The sequence below is a fragment of the Salarias fasciatus genome, chromosome 8 (assembly GCF_902148845.1).
Source record: "Salarias fasciatus chromosome 8, fSalaFa1.1, whole genome shotgun sequence".
NCBI lineage: Eukaryota > Metazoa > Chordata > Actinopteri > Blenniiformes > Blenniidae > Salarias > Salarias fasciatus.
In genome coordinates, this window is record NC_043752.1 from 16,605,548 (window position 1) to 16,626,057 (window position 20,510).

At 46.4% G+C, this 20,510-nt stretch overlaps 1 protein-coding gene across 2 annotated transcripts; it reads left to right on the forward strand.

The window, feature by feature from the left end:
- Positions 1 to 893: 893 nt before the first annotated feature.
- On the forward strand, positions 894 to 19,870 carry ccdc186 (coiled-coil domain-containing protein 186). 2 transcript variants are annotated; one of them, XM_030097739.1, is made up of 16 exons: positions 894 to 1,029; positions 2,442 to 3,288; positions 3,566 to 3,692; positions 5,297 to 5,425; positions 6,288 to 6,500; positions 6,598 to 6,717; positions 7,339 to 7,443; positions 7,920 to 8,018; positions 9,350 to 9,436; positions 9,547 to 9,689; positions 10,431 to 10,686; positions 10,770 to 10,959; positions 11,876 to 11,974; positions 12,113 to 12,326; positions 15,564 to 15,783; positions 17,734 to 19,870. In XM_030097739.1, exons 2-16 carry the CDS (start codon positions 2,498 to 2,500, stop codon positions 17,815 to 17,817), a joined length of 2,877 nt encoding a protein of 958 aa, XP_029953599.1. In that variant the 5' UTR covers positions 894 to 1,029; positions 2,442 to 2,497; the 3' UTR covers positions 17,818 to 19,870. The 2 variants fall into 2 exon arrangements, with proteins under 2 accessions (XP_029953599.1, XP_029953600.1); XM_030097740.1 differs by having other exon boundaries at positions 11,876 to 11,956.
- Positions 19,871 to 20,510: the final 640 nt, after the last annotated feature.

The following is a 20,510-nucleotide window of genomic DNA, read 5'->3' on the forward strand; positions in this document are numbered from 1 at the left end:
GTCCGAAAGTTTATATGAGATGAAACTTCAAGTAGCTAGCGAGCTAGCTAGCTAACATTACAAACGAGACTACACTTCGCTAGTGTTTAAGGAGTGCAAAACCAATTTAAAAAACATCGCAACAGAGGAAAACCATCTTCAAAAAGCTTACAATTTAATATTACAATGCAAAAATATTTATAAAATAATCTTTATCATCAGTCCGTCGTGTCTTACCTCAAAGCACGTGTTAGTGTTGTAGTAATTTAGAACTGCACGTGCGCAGTAGCGTTCGCGAGTCAAACCGGAAGTTCCTCAAAAGGAGCAACTTCTGAATTACAAAAACAGGTATAAAAAAAGTGTACTTTCAAATTTTCCCCACTATTTTACCAAAAAAAAAAACACCTTTCAAAATACACTGTATGTAATTCTAAGTTAAAACAATAAAGTTAGGCTCAGAGGGGATCCTGGGGGCTGGGCGCTAGCAAACTGGAAATCCCCCTAAAATTTAATAAGGAGAAAATTCTGAATTAAAAAATAAATAAATAAATAAATAAAAATAAAAAAAAAAAAATAAGAAAACGTAATTTATTTTTAAAATTCCTCTCATTATTCTACAAGGAACTTTCAAAACAAAATGTATGTCGTTTGATAATAATCAATCATGTTAGACTGGGAGGGTTGCTGTCAGTCTGTCCCTCTTACTACTTCCTGTCTGTCCACACTGCATGAATCTTTGAGAAATCTTAATTCTCACAGATAACTGGTGCAGATAAAGGGTTAAATGAAGTTTCACAGATCACCCACACTGGATTTCTTCTTCCCTGAGGTGTGGAATTTTAAAGGCGTACCTGTGCGTGATGACGTTGCACTCTGACGTCATTCCGCTGTGGCGCTCCATTGGTCAGTGCCAGCTGGTTTCCCCTGCAGGAGCCATGTTTGTTGATGTGTCATATCAAAGTGACTTGTTGGGCGATCAGCTGGCGGAGAGGGAGTAACAAGTTGCACTTTGTGTCCGCGCTGAGCGACGCCATGGCCTCTCTGCACTAGGTGGGTAATAAAAGCATCTGTTTGGGAGAGAATGGAGAGAAGCGAGCTGCGCCGCCTGAACTGCGGACGGGTTTTACTGGACGAGCTAGCACCTTCCTTATCTGCGTTAGCTCAGCTGGCTAAAGAGAGAGAGAGCAATATAACATTGTCATTCTTCTGCTTATATTTTAATCCTCTTAAGCCACTCTATTCATGACGGATATGTCTTAACCTACTAGGTGCGGTGCTTGAATTAAGATTTTCCATTTCCGTCTGGTTTCATTGTCCAGCCTACCTGAAAAGCTAGCGAGCTAATACCAGCTATTGCTAACGTCAATGAACCGTGATAGTAGATAAAAAGGCATTGAGAACATTTGGCTGCATTGCTTTTCTTGAAGCCCGATTCAAGGACACTTGGATCACATGAACCTATCAGGCTAACTACACAGGTTGTTGTAATTTCAACGTTATATGCATGTTGAAAGGGCATCCTGTGTACTATATGTTAGCAAGAGGAATCTGGACTAAAATTCATTGCCTATAATTTTAGTCATAATTTCAGTATATCTTTACAAACTGCGAAATTTTACACGCCCCTTTGCTACCCACGGTCACGAGAGTCATTAACTTAGTGAGGGCAGATTAAGCATTACAAGTCCAAAGGTGTTCTTTTAAGAGGGCTTTCAATGTCAGGCTACGACAGAGCTGCTTTGTTTACTTACCTTTCCCACGTATTTAGCATACAGTGCTTGTTTCTCTTCATGATTGGGATCACGTTTTTGTAGTTTATTCTAGAATGACTGTAACTAGCTAGTTGTTACTAATTTAATGTAAAATGGTACAATTTTTTTGTGTCTTTTGAGTTGATACGTGACTTGGATGCATATGATTATTCCGTCTGTATTGTACTGAATTCAAGTATAAATTCCTTAGTTTCATTTTTGTTTTGTCCATCCCTGTGTGTCTTCTTGAGGCTTTTAGATAATTTCTTAACAGGCTACATTCTGATGTTTCCCCACAGCTGTGTATAATCTCAAATACCAATCATACATGTGTGACGTTTTGCCTCACACACCCTTCAGGTGTGTCTCACGACTGCCGACTTGTGAAGGCCACGCCTCTTGGTTATTTTCTGTCAAACATTCTTTGAGTTTACTATTTATTTCAGTTAATGATGAGCTCAAGTAATCAGATAACGCTGTCAGCAGTGTTGTCAGATTTTTTTTCCTGGTTTAACAAGACCAAGATTGTACCGAATCAGATATTCAGTACATAGAAAGCTGTCTGTGAGCTGTATCGGCGGTATCCAGGAATTGTTGCCAGAGGAACTGCTGCTGCTCTGTGTGAAAACAAACAGTTTTATCACTCTGTTTCAACTCCAACTCAATTATTTGTTTGTCTCTGACGTGTCTGCTTTTTTTAATCTGTGCCAGATTTGAACCAGTCAAGGACCAAGCAGCAGCCTGGTCCTGATACTGATCGACGCACCATGGAAGGATCAGAGGTTGAATCTGTGCTGGAGGAATCGAATCAGGAGAATCAGCTTCACAACAACACTTCAGACGCGGAAGAGGTGAAACAAATGTTGGGCAACAATATGCAAGACACAGAAATCAACAGTCGGGCCGCCGATACAGAGTGTGATCCCAGTCCAGTCTCAGGAGAGAGTGAGACAGCCCAACTGGGAACTCCATCCACCACTCCGGATGTAGTAGAAAACTCCCCTTCGGTTTGTGAAGGAACCGAAGACACCTCTTTCACTCTTAGTGCCACTACTCCAAACAGCAATGAGCAGCCGCCACTCTCGGTCAGGAATGGCTCCACAGCCGCAGCGCCTGATGACGAGAGTGTTTCAGCTGAGAGTTCTTCACTCTCCTCCGTCCAAAGCACTTCGAAGAGCTCTCCCACCGACTCCACGACCTCTGGGATCTCTAATGGCCCCTCAACGCCGACCTCCGACACCATCAGCTCCCCGTTCGCTTCCAGCCCGCAAACCAATCCCAAGAACTCCATCCCCTTGCACTCCCTGTCCAGTCCCTACGACACTGACTGCAGCCGAAAGCTCATCTCCCAGATCGAGCGCTCCCTGTCGCAGGAGTCACTGCTGGATGAGCTGGAGTCGGAGCTGTTGGCTTGTCAGCTGCCCGTGGGTGAAAATGGAGGCGGGAAGAAAGGCAGCCCGCCTGTCAACGGGCTCCCCGCAGACCAGGACGACTGCATGGTGGCGTTTGAGAAGTGTGTGCAGTACAAGTATGCACAACAGGAGAAAGCTATCCAGAGGTAAACTGTTGTTTTAGGCAGGAAAACTTTGACCTGTATAACTCATCTGTGTTCTTCTTTAGTCTTTCACCGTAATTTAACACCATCTGCTTTGTGAAGCCGACACAGTTAAGTAACGCTATTATAGTTTTGCCAAGCTTTTTGTCATGAAACGAGATTCAGTTTGTGAACGACCGAGTCTGATCCTTCCTTTTTATTCCCCTCTCTCGCCTTGTATTTTGACACTTTTATACGGTCGTGACCTGAATTGTGATTGCGTGTGTCTGTGTGTGCTCAGGCTGCTCGAGGAGAACAAGCGGCATCAGGAGCTGATCCTGGGCATTTGTTCAGAAAAAGACAATATGAAGGACGAGCTGAAAAAGAGGGCGGACACGGAAAAGCTGCATGTAGCCACCATTAAAAAGGTCAGGCTTTCTTCTCCGCGGTTCATAATTAAGTGACACTGACTGTTGAGGAGGCAGATTTGAAAGACACAGACTAACCTTTTCTAAGGAAATGGACTTTGTTTGACATCTTCGACTCTCTGAGGCTTTCTTAATGGATTTTTTTCCAAACAACAAAACCTACTTTTCGCTGTTGTTTAACATCAACAAGGAAAAAGTGCCCTACTGCAGTGTTTTATCTTATTTCCTGCTCAATCGGGACCTTGTCGTCTGCACACTGTGACCACAGTGCATCTGCAGTTTTGTAAACATTTTTTCATAAAGAGTATTGAGATTCAGCCCTGAGGAGGAAGACTGTACTGCAGCAAGCAGGCAAATTTATGCAAACTCTTAACGACTCATTATACGATTCAACCTTCAACCCGACTGAAGCGGCGTCACGAATGCAGCTTTCTGAAATAGTAGTTTGCACTCCTTCAAGCGCTTTCTTTTGATTTAAATTTTTTGCATTGAAAATGCACAATGCGACTTTTGTTTTCTCATTTCTTTTTCAAAATAACCAAGTTACCTTCGGTCGAAATTTTAACCCAGTCGTGGCCCGTCTGGAAGTTGCGAGACCCCGGTTTTGCTCACCGTCGCACAATTAAAAGGACGGATCAGCGGACAAATGCTGTGCGTCTGCGCCGGTCGCCGTGACCCTCCAATTCAATTAAATCTGTTCTCTGGCTCTGCGCGGCTGGTAATTACAGACGTCAAACAAAGCCGCCCTGTGGGGAGATGAAGATGATCAGTAGCATTAAACGGGCCACATGTTCACTCTCCTCTCTGTAATTTCTGTGTCCTCTTAAACATCATGTCTTTTTTTTTTTTTTTTTTTTTTTACACAGTATCCAGCTCTTTGATTTTCAAAGCTGCACTCCAAAAACACAAAAGCTCCACTATTCACTGAATCCGGTTTAACATTTCTGTTGCCATGGAAGAAGGAATTACAGATTCATGGTCTCGGTAGCACCGTTTGTTCAAGCCCTGTGCAAGCAGAAGGGTGTAGAGCAGTTTTTAATGACTCTCAGTGTATGCTGGGATCACATATATTTGATGGTGAATCTCATGAGTTCATGGAGTTTGAGAGATTTTGTGAAAATACAAGTGCGTCTAAAGAATGTTCTTGAAAAGTAAATTGTTTCATTAGTTATTTTTATGTTCTTGACACACATAGCATTTCAGTTTTTTAAAATTGTTATACTTACATACAGCCTATAATTTAAAAAAAAGAGAAAAAATTAGATTTTTATGAAACATTTTGAAATACTGCATTTCTATTTTGATGATGTTTCATGTCAAATTATTGAGAATGAATCAAATAAACATATTTTAATGGAATTACAGAAAAGGAAAATAACTTTTTCACTCTGTTATACCTCAAAATGCGCTCTGGCAGTGTGATTATTTGAAACTTCTCCTTCCCAAACGGAATAACTGATGATTCAGGATGCACAATGTGAAAATACCAGAACTTCCTGTGTGACTTAAACCCGTCTTCAGCCGCTCCGGCAGCCCTTGTCCTGCGCAGCAGGTTAGTCCAGGCGTGGCTTTGACTTTTCTTTCTTTCCTCCGGGTTTCTGCAGCTGGAGAGCAGGGTGGAGGAGCTGCTGAGGGAACTGAAGGAATCCCGGGACAAACTGGTCCACCAGGACCAGGCGGCTAAAGCTGCCCTCCAGCACGTGCAGAAGGAGACGACTTACCGGCTCGAACAGGTAAATAGTGAGACTCTGACAGTTCTATTTATATGCACAGCTTTCAAAAAAGTTGTGTTCATCTGAATACCTGAAATGAATGTTGATCCCAGATAATAAAAACAGGGTTTTTCTTGTGGAGGGATCCAGGTCTTACTGTCGTTATTGCAGATTTAATCAGTTGTTAAATGAATTGTGCCTTCAAGCACTTTTTTTTTTTCTTTTTTCATTCACCGGTTTTACACACCTGGTTGACACCATGTGAGGATTTTTTTTTTTTTTTCCCCCTCCTGACAGTTTTGTCACACGTCGCCATTTTTTAATTTCACTGTTCAATGAACAGCACAAGTGGGATTTTTTTCGCTCAGTTGTCTCTTTTAATCTTTCCCCTCGTACCGTTCCCACCTCGCTTTACGGCGGCGAATGACCCGTTCCCAGTCAGTTATCGGGTCCTCGGGTTGGAAACGTTTTAATTTGTGGAAGACTGGCACCAAACAGCTGATTTCTTTCAACCTTTTAATGTCGTGATGCTCTGTTCTTTTTGAAAATAGACATTTCGACTATACAGGTTCGTCTTCTTACTTTATCAAAACACCAACTTTTCCCCGCTAGTCCAGCAGGGGATTTATAGGAACATAAATCTACAGTCCATCAAACTGAAAACATGTCCGTGAGCACCTTATGTGTGTGAGGAATGAACACTCAGGTGTTATATTGGGGGGGGGGCACTGAACAAACCCACAGGGTTAGTGTCGAGCCGGTGTGCTACAAATAACTCAAAAATATGATCCATGTCAGCCTCATTTTTTTTAAATTCTCCCGAGGATCAAATGACTGAAGTGTGAAATGACGAGCGTTTCATGACACGGCCGACTCTCTCAAGGCGAACAGGAAGTGTGACGAGGCGCGGCAGGAGAAGGAGGCCATGGTGATGAAGTACGTGCGCGGGGAGAAAGAGGCCCTGGACCTGAGGCGGGACAAGGAGAGTCTGGAGAAGCGGCTGAGGGAAGCCACCAGGGAGGTGGACCGCCAGGCCCTCCGAGGAAACCAGCTGGCCCAGGAGAAAGGCCGCCTGCAGCAGCTCTACGACGCCAAGGTAAAGCCTGCCGTCGACGCCCGCTTGATTCATTTAGCGACATTTCTTCAGCAGCGTCGATATTCTCGTCTCGTCTGTTGTCCCCGCGCCTCTTCAGGAGGGCGAAGTTGGCAGGCTGGCCAGGGAAGTGGAGAAGTTGAAGGAGGAAATAAACTCGCACCTCATCAAGGTGAAATGGGCCCAGAACAAGTTGAAGAGCGAGGCGGACGCCCACAAGGTAACGCAAACACTTATCTGTGTTTATGTGCTCTTAAACACACCACTATGTGGTTCACTGTATTAGTAAAGAAAAAATAAGAAGTTATATCTTTATGTTATGGATATTTTTCATGTTTTCTCTTGTATGCATTTGCACATATGAAGCAGGATCACTACTCGCATAACCACTGTTATTAAAACAACATCTGTCTTGCAGTTGATTGTCTTGTCTCTTAACACCCACCTTTACTGCGTGTCAGAGATGCACACCGGCTCACAAACAACTCCCCCCCCCCCCCCCCCCCCCCCCCCCCCCCCCCGTTATGTTATCTGCAGACGCTCCATTAAAAACGACATGATGAGATGTGTTCTTGTGCGCTTCAGAGTGAAATGGAGCGAAAACGATACAGTAATGAACCTGCAGGCAAATTGTCATTAACGGTGTGGCTATTTTTGAAAACGTCTATTATGAAATAATGGTTTTATTTTTAACTGCCTCCAAGAAAATAGAAAACTATCACAAAAGACGGAGAGACACTATGTTGATATATTGGCCTTTCAGTGTGTTGCTCTTGTTTTTCTGCTTCATCATCTTTGTTTGAAATAGTTCATCGGACTCTCTGTGTTCATGTATGCGCAGGAGACGAAAGACAAACTGAGAGAAACCACGTCCAAGCTGGCCCAGGCGAAAGAAGAGACCGAACAGATCCGCAAGAACTGTCAGGACATGATCCGGACGTACCAGGTAGAAGAAGAGTCCGCGAAACGAAAGACTCGCCGTGTCCCCGAATGTTTCCTCTCCTGACTCATGAATCTGGCAGTAAAATCGCCGCGTGTGCTTAATAAAACGAGAAGAGGCATAAATCAAGCCGCCTGCCAGAGACCTCGGTGTTTTTATGCCGCGCTGCGGCCGAAACATGCAGGTCGTGTTTGTTGTTCTGTGACTTCACTGAACTGAACCTGCTGGCAGTTTTCATTCACACCTTATGATGGTGGTAAAGAGCTGCAGCAGCTTTGTCCCCGTTTGGACTCTTTTCAGCTACAGAGGGTTTTTTTGTTTTTTTTTATGAATAAATGAAACAAACCCAAAGCATTATTTTTATCATTTACTACTCATTAATTCTGTTCAGGTAACTTTTCTCTCAGCACATCTTTTAATTTAAATCAGTGTTTTCTCTGTGGCTTCTTCTCCCTCACGCCTTCTACTTGTCTCTCCTGCAGGAATCGGAGGAGCTCCGCTCCAATGAGTTGGACGCAAAGCTGAGGGAGACCAAAGGAGAGCTGGAGAAACACAAACAGGAGCAAACAGACCAACTAGAGGTGAGCATCTCACATTTATCCACAGAGCCATCTTTTACCGTCTCTCATTAATAAGCAGCCACAAACAGAACAAAATTCTGATTTTAGGACGGTTATCTGTTGCACTGCCGGCCTAAAAACCTCCACACGTCTCGGGCTGCTTCACACAAAGCAGCTGCAGACGCTTGTCTTTTGTAATCCTTAATTAAAAACTCAACAACGGGAACAATGGACATGCTTATTTCCCACAACCATTGAATTTAGTCACAAAAAATTCTCGGTTCTGTTCCAGCAGCCTTTCATTCATGGCCCTGATCCCGGCTCTTTTCACGAATCTCTGTATTTTCCGCCGCCCTCCTGTTTGAGCGGCGTAATTGGGAATGGTTAGCAAACTGGCACACGAGCGCCGCGTGCGCTCGCAGGCACTCAGACATGGACTCCGTCCAAACACAATGGCCTGTTTTTCTCCGGGTCCCACTCTGAAGGGAATCGCGCTTTAAAAATAAACGGCACAGAAATAATCAATATCAGGCCTTTCAACAACAGCCCCAAAGACATCACCCACTTCTCGCTCGCATCGCGGAGGCCGTTTCGTTTCCCCGGACGTATCGACACTCTTCAAAATGTCAAGATACAAACGGACTTTTTCTCCTTTTGAACACAGCTAAAAAGTTTTTCTTTAACCTGATTGTTTGTCGCCGGAAATGCGATCGCATAAAGACAGTTTAAGTCATCTGTAACTGTAGTTTTCATGAGAATGTGTGTCATGTTGGAGTTTTAATGCAGCTCAGTCATAAATAATGTCACGCCAAACGCTGTCCGTTCCAGTTTCGGGTGTAAACATGTGGGAGGGCATCAATGGCAGAAATACTGCGGCAGTAAACCGACCATGACTGACGTTATTACCGCCTGTTTGTGTTAACACGCGGATAAAATACAGCCTGTAAAGTCAATATTAATAAATCTCTCTTCTGTACTTATTTTTTTTTTTTTTTTTATTAGTTATGGTAATGTGTCGTTTTCCGTCTGGGTAGCGGGAACCTTTCCCACGTCCGCGCTGACCGCACTGGTTCAATAAAACTAACAGCTTCCTGGGAATGTGGACGAACAGGAACAGGAGTAATGGTTATGATTTTTTTTTTTTTTTAAAAAATGAGACAAAAGACTGTTTGGAAAGTGCTTTCAGAGGTTTGATGGCTTATCCAGAAATCCAATAATTCAAAAGAAATGCCCAAAAATTGATTCTGTTTGGGGAATTGGCAGAAAAGATGAGTTTGGAAAGGTTTTTTGGATGCGAATGCAGAACAAAACGGCGGATTTATAAGTGAAGAATAATCCATTGCTACTGGCAGGTGCACCGAGTGAAAGCCAAAGAGCTGGACGACCTGAAGAGGAGTTACAAAGAGGCCATGGACGAACTCGACACCCTGCGCACGAAGGTCCGCCATGCAGATGAGTGCTGCTTGATAATCCGTGCACATGATGCCTTCAGATCAGTAACATGGAGCGTGTGTGTTCTTTCTTTTTTTTTTTTTTTTTTTCATTCCAGCTGAAGTGTCTGGAGGACGAGCGCCCGCGCTGGGAGGACGAGCTCAGCAAGTACAGAGAGATCATCAATCGGCAGAAAGCCGAGATCGGCCGGCAGAGAGAGAAGCTGGAGGAGGTTACCGCGCTCCAGGAGCAGCATCGGCGGTACGACCAACACACACACACACACACACACACTCGCGGCGATCACGTAGGAGTTGTGTGAATGCTCAGCTGTGGAGACACTGCAGCAATAAGTGTGATGGCGCACTCCAACCACACTCCAGGAGTGAAATCAATACGGCCCGCCACGGGGCAGAGCCGCCCGCTCGGCCTCTGATGGCAGCGACCGAAGGACGGCAAATTCTCCTGTGGTGATAATTATCAGGATGGAGTCTGCAGCAGATTTCTAAGAAGTAAATTCTTTTAATATTTGTGTCTCTTCGGTGGTAGTGTCTTAGATTGAAACCGTCGTTCGCGTGGCGTGTGAGAGCAGTTCAGTTAACACGTGTTAAATCTGAATTCAGGATGTGTCTCACTTGGTTTTATTAGATCATTGTAACATACTTTATGTTCCCTTTTTCTTTTTTTTCTTTTCCGAATGCTTTATAAGAGCATTTAAAGATAGGGCAGGGCTAAAAATAGCGCAGAGGGCAGGAGCGGACTCGGGTCCCTCTGTGAGTGTGTGGCCCTGCTGGCCATGTGCGCACGCTTTAATAGAAAAAGGATTTTAATGAGTGGAAAAGAAGGAAAATGTCTCGAATGACTATTCCCTTCGCTGTATGTGTGCCAGGGCAACATTTAAGATTTCTGGATTAGCATTCTATTCGCTTCATGCTATATCTGCACTTATACGTTTTTTGCTGTATCGCATTGTTTAAAAACCGTTCTATTTGCTGTGTGCAGCGACGAGGAGGAGATGGCCTCGCTCCGGGAGGAGGTGGACAGCCTGAACGGTCAGCTGGCCGACCTGCAGCGCGACGTCCAGGGCAGCCGGGAGCGCGAGGCCGAGCTGCTGGGCTTCACCGAGAAGCTGAGCAGCAAGAACGCCCAGCTGCAGTCGGAGAGCAACGCGCTGCAGTCGCAGCTCGACCAGCTCGCCGGCAGCTCCGCCGAGCTCCGGGCCAAGCTGGAGGAGACCGGCCGGCTGCTGGACGACAAGGTCAGCGAGCACGAGAGCACCCCGAGGTCAGTTTGGCTCGCGAAGTTATTATAATTTAGCCTTTTTTTTTTTTTTTCCCGCAGTCACGGCAGCTGAAACAGGAAGAGGCGCTGAGGCAGCAGGAGGTGCAGGGGCTGCGGGAGGAGCGGGCGGCGCTGCAGGCCGACGTGGCCAAACTGAAGACCCGAGTGGACGAGCTGAGGGACGAGCTGGTGACTCAGAAGCGGAAGCAAGCCGCCAACATCAAGGACCTGACGAAGCAGCTCACCCAAGGTGACGAAGGGCTTCCTGCCTCTGCAGCTCTCATCTGGCGCTCCACATCATAGGCGTTGTGGGTTTAAACTCGCTTGAATGCAAACAAATTCAGTCACTTCTTTTTTTTGCTTTTTGTGCGGAAGAACAGGAATCGGAACTGAATGCACACATTAAGAGTCTGAAAGTTGAATCTGGTTTTGTTTTCTGGTGACTCATTGTTGTTATTCAGTTACTTCTGAAGGTGAATGGGATCATGAGTAATACTAAAATATGTTAAAAGCAGACCGAAAAAAGAAGTGTTTCTCCTCGTCTCCTCCCTGAAACGCTATGAAGACGACGTTTATGATGTTTTTACATCGTCTAGAATTCATTAATTTCAATATATGAGGATTAAAGCTGAACAATCACATTAGTAACAGTCTATACTGATACACAGTTGCAAAAAAAGAACGTATTTATTAGGGATTCTGTCATTTTCATTTTATTCCTCGCTCGGTTGGAGTGGCCATTATGTTCATGTCAGCCGTGGATTAATTTATGTATTAATTATGGCTGGCAGACGTACATAAAGACGACCTGCACGGCGATTTAGAACGAGACGGCGGACGGCGCTCCGCGGACTGCTAATGTTCCTCACGCCCGGATTAAACATAATCGCGTGAGCCCGCCTCGTCTGCTCGGCTCGCGTGTCGCATACAGTGACCTCTGAGGCCGGAAGCGCCGCTCTTTTATCTCTCGCGCTCTCGCTTTCGTTGAGCTGCGAGGACTCGTTTCCTCCGGCGAAACTGTCGCTTCAGCTGCTTTATCAGCAGGGTCGTTTTCAACCTTTGCGGGACGCTCGGGAGGTTCGCTGCAGGAGCACTTTGTCCAGAAACAGCTGGGATTCCTGATTGTTAAGCGATGTGACGTAAAGTAACCGTCTCTTTCTCCGCAGCCCGAAAAAGGCTGGACCAGGTTGACAATGGAGGCTGCGACCGAGACGCCGGCAGCATGGGGAGCCGCTCCAGTTCCTCAGGTACTACTCCGGAATTTGGTTAGTATTAAAATAAAAAAAAAAACACACTTTTAATATCAAAAAGGGGAGATTGATTTAATTGCACTTCCCACACGTTTGCGCGGAATTGTGAAATTGCAAGATCCGCTGAGCCGCTCTCCGTGCGTCTGTCCGCAGGCTCCTTGAACGCTCGCCACGGCGAGGAGCGGTCGCCGGAGAGCCAGTCGGGCCCGTCGGTGGTGGTCGCCGACAGCTTCCCGGAGGTGGACAAGGCCGTGCTGGTGGAGCGCATCGTGCGCCTGCAGAAGGCCCTGGCTCGCAAGCAGGAGAAGATCGAGTTCATGGAGGATCACATCAAGCAGCTGGTGGAGGAGATCCGCAAGAAGACCAAGTGAGTGAAGAAGCCGGAGGTTGTTTTTTTTTTTTTTCCCCTCGGCGATGCAGAGCGGCCTTCACTCACTGGCCTCCCAGTGTTCCAGCTGACCTTGATAGACAGTATGTGCTTACACACACACTTTACGCCCCCACCCCCACCCCACCGGTGTTCTTTGTCTCTTCCTCTCATCTTCAAATTCGAAGCCGCTGCACACGCCGCACTCCGCATTCCTGATAAACTTCACTCACGGCTATTTATAGCCGGGGTGATTGGAGGCGACGGGGTGCGTCTCTAATGATCCTCCATCCATATTTATGCGCATCACCTGAAATCAAGAGACACAGGATGTTTGGACGGTCTTAACTACGCCGCTTGGCGTGTTTTAGGCCTGAGAGCGGATCGTGGACTGATGCCAACATCAAAATGCCAGTGGTTATGTGCGTGTTAATGAATAAAAATCCCGTTTATTAATTAGTAAAGCCGCCACCTTACAGCTCGCTCGAGCAGCTGCTCTCTTCCCCACTTCTCAGCTTCTTCACTTGGTTTGAATCCATTAGCCTCAACCTACATTGAAGAGTTAAAATTTAGGCCGAATCCCACGGTTGCAGAGATAAATTTAGCTGCGAAAGATCTGGGCTCGACACGGAGGCGGCGCGGCGGCGGCGACCAGAGCGCGGATGTGAACGTGTCCCCCGTCTTTCCGTCCTCATCCCTTCAGGACAGGCTGGTGAAGACTGATGAATGAAGAGGCGGACGAGGCTCAGAGGGGCAGTCAGAGAAACAGAGGGATTTAATAGGCTTATCTTTGATTCACGTTTCCCACGTTCCTTCGTTAAGCAGCAGTAATATCGGTCATTTGCTGAATTTGTTTCCACACTGGTAGGATTAAATGCGAGGCTCAGTATTGATCAGGACGGAACACTCCGAAACCCAGAGGCAGATTCTTATCAGCGGTTTTATTTGATCAGAAATTCCCCTTTGCATGCATGACTTGCTGCCTCCATATGACCGACGGAACGAAACGAAACCGTTGCCTTGCTGGTTCCTGATCTGCTGCTCGCGTTTCCGCCCCCTGCTGACCTGTGCATGCCACTCAGCCCCTCCTGCAGACACTTCTTTAATTTGTCACTTTTTTGTTTTCACTAAACACTGTCGCGATGGAACTGGGGTCCAAATATGGACCCTTACAAGCATAGTCAGAGGTAAGTTTCATCTTCTGTCTGTGAGAGATCAGGTTTATATATTGATTGATTGTGTGTGTTTGTGTGGAAGGGGGTAGTGTGTTTGCTTCTTGTAGTGCTTGCTTAGCTACTTTTCTTTAAATTTTCCCCGTTTCTTAGATTTATTGTCTTTATTTAGAACTAGTGTTAGATTTTAGTGCTAGATATTAGGTTCAATTCATAAATGGGACTGAGATACAAGAAAAAAATCACACATGACGACAGGACAGCTTTTCCTCCTCAGATTGTAATTTCAAACTGGAACCAAATCTGAACCTTTTCGGAGGAAATGAATAAATAGTGAACTTTGAGCAGTTTGAAGCTGCAAATTTGTTTTAGTTCAGAAGCCACACACAGCAAAACCAAACAATTATTACTGAAAATAACCACAATATCAACATAAAGCCAGTTTTAATTGAACTTTCTGGTGCAAAATACAGTGAAATTCTCATAAATCTTTGGTTGCCTTGTGCATGTTTCTCTGAACTCCCCCTGACAGCATGGCTTTGAGGACAGTGCTAGTTTTCTCTTTCTCCTGGCAGCATCACCGACCTCTCAGCTCGGGTCTCTGTGTTGTGTTGTGTCTTCTACTCTTAAGAAACTTGCTTGAAAATCAATGTGTTGTTTGAAATGTTCACCCTTTATTTGACGGGCCGGATTGTAGCCTCTTGCGGGCTGGTTTTAGCCCACTCGCCTTAAGTTTGACCAACCTCAGTTTAAAGAAGAAAAAGCTCACTAATGAAAATCACCGGCAAGTCTTTATATCTTCAGTCTGAAGTCCGCCTCAGTGTAGCCGTCCTGATTGGGTTCATAAACTGTCTGACCTGTTAAAAACTGGAATATTGTAAATGTAGAGCTAAAAAAGAAAGTCGATTAGAGCGTCAGTTCGGCGTTTGAGCTTCCTTTAAAGTCCTGCAGGCACTTTCCAGATGAGGAGCAGGTGTCGCTGCTTCACAGGAATTTGCAACGTTTCGCTATTTTCTAATATCGGTTTTCTCTGCAGCCGCCTCGTCCTGACAGGCAGGAGATGAGACTCTGAAGAAATGCAGACTTTTTGTCTTTAATGCTGTATTAACGTGCGTGTTGCAGTATAATTATATGCGTTTTAAAGTGTAATAACGTGCGCGCTACAGCGTAATTACATGTGTTTTTATAGTGTAATTACATGCTTGCTACAGTGTAAATTCAGGAACATATTTTGGCGCAGGAGTCGTCATACATCTACTCGCCTCTTAAACATCGCTCTCACACACACCCTGAATATGAACTGAAGCACATCAGGAGGCGGACGGAGGATTCATTTTTTTTTTTACATTAGGTATACGACGGGGTGAAGTATTGATCCCTGAACTGTCTGGAGAACAGGATGCTGCTGACCTTTTCCGCCGGACAGGTCACTGCTCTCTTCACTCTTCACACTCCACCGCAGTGTGTGTGTGTGTGTGTGTGTTTTTTTTTTTTTTTCCCTGTTGTGGAAATTTAATAAAATAATAAAAGAACTAGCTGATCCTTCAGCTGGGGACTTGTGAGTTGTGCTCCACATCGGTTTCCTTGCTCTTTGGTCGCCGATGTTTCAGTCAGCGGCCACTCCCTCCCTCTCTCCTGGAAACCCTCGCACGTCAGTCTGTAGTGGGAAAAATTGATCGGCGGGGAAATCCCGAGCTGTTATGTTAATGAATTCTCTGACGCCGACGTGGCTTAACCCGCGTTGTTGCTGCGCTGGAAATCTATGATTAACGTGAAGATTTATCTCAGTCTGTCCTCCTCACACAGGCACGGAGTGATTAATTGAATCCCGGCTGCCCGCTCTAAAGACGCCGTCCTCATTACCTTACCCTCCCTGACGGGCACGGCCATAATCTCTGTAACCATGGCTGAATGTTACGCAGTCCAATATGGCGTCCAGCTGAAATTACTATTCCTGCGACGTCCGGCGCCTCGGCTGCTGGCGAAATGGAATCCCACTGTCTCTCGCTCGCTTTTCAGCTTTCACTCGTTCCTGAGTCGCCTCTTCCTCCCGTTTGTCTTCCAGAATCATCCAGAGCTATGTGCTGAGGGAGGAGTCAGGGGCCTTGTCGTCGGAGGCGTCGGACATCAACAAGGTGCACCTCAGCCGGCGGGGGGGCATCATGGCGTCGCTGTACACCTCCCACCCGGCGGACAGCGGGCTGACGCTGGACCTGTCGCTGGAGATCAACAGGAAGCTGCAGGCCGTGCTGGAGGACACGCTGCTCAAGAACATCACTCTGAAGGTACTTTAATGACGTTTTGTTTCAGTTTGAGCCGTTCCGTCGTCCTCGGTGAAGACTTTGATGATCTGCCTCCCGCTGAAGCCTCACACCTTTTACCGGCGCCGGGAGGCCGCCGGATCCCCGCAGGACGCCGTTATGGCGCCTTTACGCAGACCGTAAACTCCTCATGCGGATCGCAGCTGATGTGGAGCTTCTTTTAGTGGTTCAAGCCCTGCAGCCATTCCGCTCCAGTGTCGCAGTGTACCTACACCCCCCCCCCCCCCCCCGACACACACACACACACTTACAGTATGTTAGAAAGCAAAGCAAGGTGGAATGTTTTTCTGCCACGCAGGTCCTCCTCCGCCGTGGCGCTCTGTGTTTTCCTCCGCGTGTTAAAAGCATGTAGGCGTGGATAAAAGCGCTTCGATCCGCGAGCGTCGGACCACCTCCTGTCCCCCGCCGACCGGCGGTTTTTGATGCACCTTTCAAAGCGCCGCGGCTCTCGTCACGTTGCCGGCATGCGACGCCTGACATTTCCGCCGGGGCGGCGTCCTCACGTCTCCCCGTCAGCGAGGAATCACGTAACCTGACATATTGGAGATCTCAAGGCGATGTGTGTCATAACCTGCATTATTGATACCATCAGGAGGTGAAGCGCTGCGACCTACTTAACACGGACGCGCTCTTCGCCATCCGGGCTAAAATAATGGATTTAAACTGCTGTTTTCCTGAGCTTTGCCCAATGTCCACAATTCAGAGCTTTATAATAATGTGTGATCACCAGAATCGAACACAGTGACCGTATTTCATGTCATTAAACGGAGTGCGAGGCTTTGTTCACCTCGTGTTCCGGGAGAATTAACAGAAAGTGGAGCATCCAGCCTGGTCACACAAGCTGGACCCTGTTCAGTCGTGTGTCGTATTGGATTATTTAATGCGCTCATACTTAATTCACAGCTTTCTATTCTGTTTTAATTACTTTACTTCTCTCTGTCCTCCTATCTAGCTGCAATTTTTCATTTCGTTCTTTCTTATCATATCCAGTCTGCAAACAGAACCGACTCGTTATCGCGCCGTTCAGAATATAATAGGCTTCTGTTATGATTGAAGAACGAGATACTGTCTGGCAGCTGTAAATAAATGAGTCTTTTTTCACAGCGGATCGTGTTCCTACTCAGAAATATCACATGAGTCTTGAGTTTATGTCGTTTCTGAAGTGTAGAAAACAGGCTCCAAACACTCAAGGTAAACAACACGAACAGAAAAAGGAAGCAAAACAGTGAAAATGGCGATGAGAGCCCCGCTGCACGCCCACATCCGCGCAGCGCCGCCGTCCCGTTGACACGCGTCGTTCCCGCCTCTCCCGTGTTTGCCTTTCCGCTTCATTTGCACGTCTCCTCATGTGGGCACGCGCTTCGCAGCATGTTTCCGTCCGAATCAGCCCCCCATTGTGTTCCCGTTGTGTCAAACTTTCATTTAAAGGCGCGATCCGTACGAACCTGGCCGCCGCCGCCGCGATAAATCCCCCGATAACGCGTGGGAGTCTTTTCCTGGCAGGGGCTTTTGTTTCCGTGGACGGAGGATGATTGGCAGGAAGCGGGAAGCGGTGATATAAAACACACACCACGGGCGCAATAAAAGTGACAATAAAACAAAAATATTCTGACAGTGCCAAATCAAGACTTCACATTCACGGTGATTGATGGTCGGCCGTGATTGTTTTTTTTTTCCCTGCTGAACGGAAAATGATGGCACTAAAGTGTTTTTATGAATTCTGTTATTTTCAACCATCGTAATGAAGCAAACGTCGACGAAATGGGAACAAACTTAAACAGTCGTTCTGTAGAAATGACTGTAATAGACTTGCGTTCTCTCTCTCTTTGTTCCTCTGATAAATGATCAATCGCCCGCCAGCCTCCACTGTATCACTTCCTAAAATGTGCAATCGCTCTTTTGTCTGTCTCCCAGGAGAACCTGCAGACTCTGGGGGCCGAGATCGAACGGCTCATAAAGCAGCAGAGGGATCCCAAGGATGAAGCGAGGAGGAAGTGAAACGGTGGAAGGATACGAGTGATCGAGAACAACGTTTAGAATCTCCGGCGTGTCGTCTTATGTCTTCTTCTTACGGACATTTGAAGAAGCGAATGACCTCCAACACATCTTCCTCTGGCTCCCGAAGAGCCTCCGTCAAGATTAACAGAGCTCAGAACTCTGGTTGCCTTGTGAAAATAATGATAATTAAAAAAGACTGAAGACGCCATCATCACGAATGTATCATCAAACCTGCGATTTGCCAGTAAACTCATCGCATAAGAAGAAAGAGCTGCTGCTCGTCCACCTCTGTCCTCTCCGAGTGTCTCCAGGTGTGTTTCTCGGACCGCCGCTCTGCGTCCCCGTCAGGCACACCCACCCACGTGTGCGACACGACGATGGCGCCGAAGCAGCCTCCTCCTCCTCCTCCTCCTCCTGAGCTGCGCCTGTTGTGCACACGGCAACTAGTGAAGGTTAAAACGCAGAGCTGGTCTTTAGTTTGTCTGAGTTTTCTACGTGATTTTTAATTTATTTTTCTTTTAAAATTGGCTCAATGCTGAGTTGTTTTTTCTATGATTCTATTTCACCTCGTCTGATTCTTCCCGTCGCCAGAAACTTTTAGTGCCACCAAGAGAGAGAAACGGACGAGAGCATCGGAAGATGCCGCTCAGCATTCCTCGTATCGGACCGTGATGCTCACAGCATGTACGAACTCTGTTTTTGCACCGTGTGCATAATATGATTTGGTGGCAGGAAAAGACTCATTCCTGTCACGCTCCTTCTTTTCTTTTTTTTTTTTTTTTTGTCATTTTGTCATGATTGTAATTTTGCGTAGCGTCACTGAGTCCATTGAAGTCAATGAAGTGCAGAAGATGAAAAAAGGGAGAAGAGGAGATCTGTAGCCGTCGCTCAGGAACGCTATAGAGACAAACCCAGGGACAAAGTGCAATGCTGCTCCCTTTTCTTTTGTTCTGAATGTTGTTTGTGTGCCAGTGAACCGTTTGAATGTTTTCATGTATGGGGGAACACGCCGCCGTGCTGGAGTGTGTGTGTGTGTGTGTGTGTGTGTGTGTTTATGGCTGCATCGCGTGCCTTTTCGTGAAGCTGGTTGCGTTTGCCAGATTGTTCCATTCAGAGGAGTAAGTGCGGTTTGCATTTAGACTGGACTTTGTTAGCTGCGAACACACACACACCTGCACAGACCATCATGCGCTCTGGAACACTCCCGGTGGAGGGCAGGGAGCCGGCTCGCCGTCTCGCCGTCTCGCCGTCTCGCCGTCCCCTCTCCACCTGGTTTGATCCGAGCGCAGACGCCGCCGCCTCGCATCCGTCACGGCCAGAAACGGGGCCTTTGTGGGCCGCAAGCGGCTCCGCCGCCCCTCAAGTCCCCCGAGGCGACGTCAGAACGGACCACTGGTTTCCCAGACCGAGTCCTCAAAGCCTCACGACTGCAGCGGCGAGCAACTCTGTTGGATTTAGCTGTCGTTCAATCGAACTGCTTCTCACGTGACGAGGGATCAGTTTTTCAAACCTGCAGATTAACTCAACACACATTCAGCAAAAAATGATTTAGAAATGAACTGATCTGCATGAATCTTTAAAAAAAAAAAAAGAATCCAAATCGAAGCGTTTACTGTTTCCGTCTCCGAAAGTGAACATCAGACCTATGCAACCTCCATACGCAAGGGAATCCCCTCAGACCGCGCGCTGCTTTCCCATTTGAGATGAACCCGCTGCTCGCTCGGCCCTGACGCGAAGCCCTGCCGCAGCAGCCCGTCATGAATGAATGAATGAATGAATGAATGAAGTCCCGTGTGCTCAGCCTCAGTCTGTAGATCCAAATGACAAACCGTCGTCTTGATTTCTGTTTTTCCCTTTCGTGCAATGGTTCCCCCCATGCTCTGTTTTGTGGAATATCCAAGCTGTGATCATGATATGCATTTGTAGATATGTCATTCTGTAAAAACAACATGAGCTGTTTGTTTTTTGTTTTTTTTTTTTTAAATAAAAGAGTGATTCTGAACGATGTCTGTACATACGGTGTTTCCAGGGAATTAAAAGAGTCTTAACTTCACATTTCATGTTCTGCCGTTGTCTTTTTCTTCTGCTAAAACCTTCCCTGTCTGCCGCTGTGGAGAGGAGTTTATATCAGATGGGGGGTAATGGGGCGGTCTGGCCAGGCCGCCTGATGTGACTTTAGATCTCCTCAGAAACGACGGCGTCAGCGGTGCTGGAGGTCAGGCTCGCCTCCGAGCCGCTATCAGTCAGCGCCGGCAGCATCTCGGGTGATTTCAAACCCGAGGCCGCTCAGAAGGAGCAGAGGAAGATGAAAAACGGTGTGAAACCTTCACCCTGGGTGAAAGAATTCAGATTTATTTCTTTAGCTTAATGGTAACATAGTGGCGATGTCTCCATTTCTTGCATTTCTGTGTGGAGTTTGCATATTTTGCCTCTTCTTTCTCAGGTTTTTATAGGTTACTTCAGCTTATAAAGACCATGGGTCACATGTAAAGAAATACAAGAGCAAAAAAACTTCATAGTAAAGTCATTGATTTTACTCATTTATCTGTTTGCAGGGTTTTCAGCCTCAGACTGAAGTTCAGAGAAATGGCTTGAGTTGGCATCAGTTGCTGCTATAAATTGAGAAAAAAAATGAAATATTTTGAAGGTTAATTGAGTTTCTTCCTCTGGAGGACAGCAGGAACAGATGAAGT

Excerpts from the sequence above, each read along its gene's own strand:
- ccdc186 (XM_030097739.1), top strand. The coding sequence starts at position 2,498 with ATGGAAGGATCAGAGGTTGAATCTGTGCTGGAGGAATCGAATCAGGAG. Across the intron at positions 3,289-3,565 it reads CAGGAGAAAGCTATCCAGAG|GCTGCTCGAGGAGAACAAGC; the intron begins GTAAACTGTTGT and ends GTGTGTGCTCAG. Across the intron at positions 10,960-11,875 it reads GACGAAGCAGCTCACCCAAG|CCCGAAAAAGGCTGGACCAG; the intron begins GTGACGAAGGGC and ends CTTTCTCCGCAG.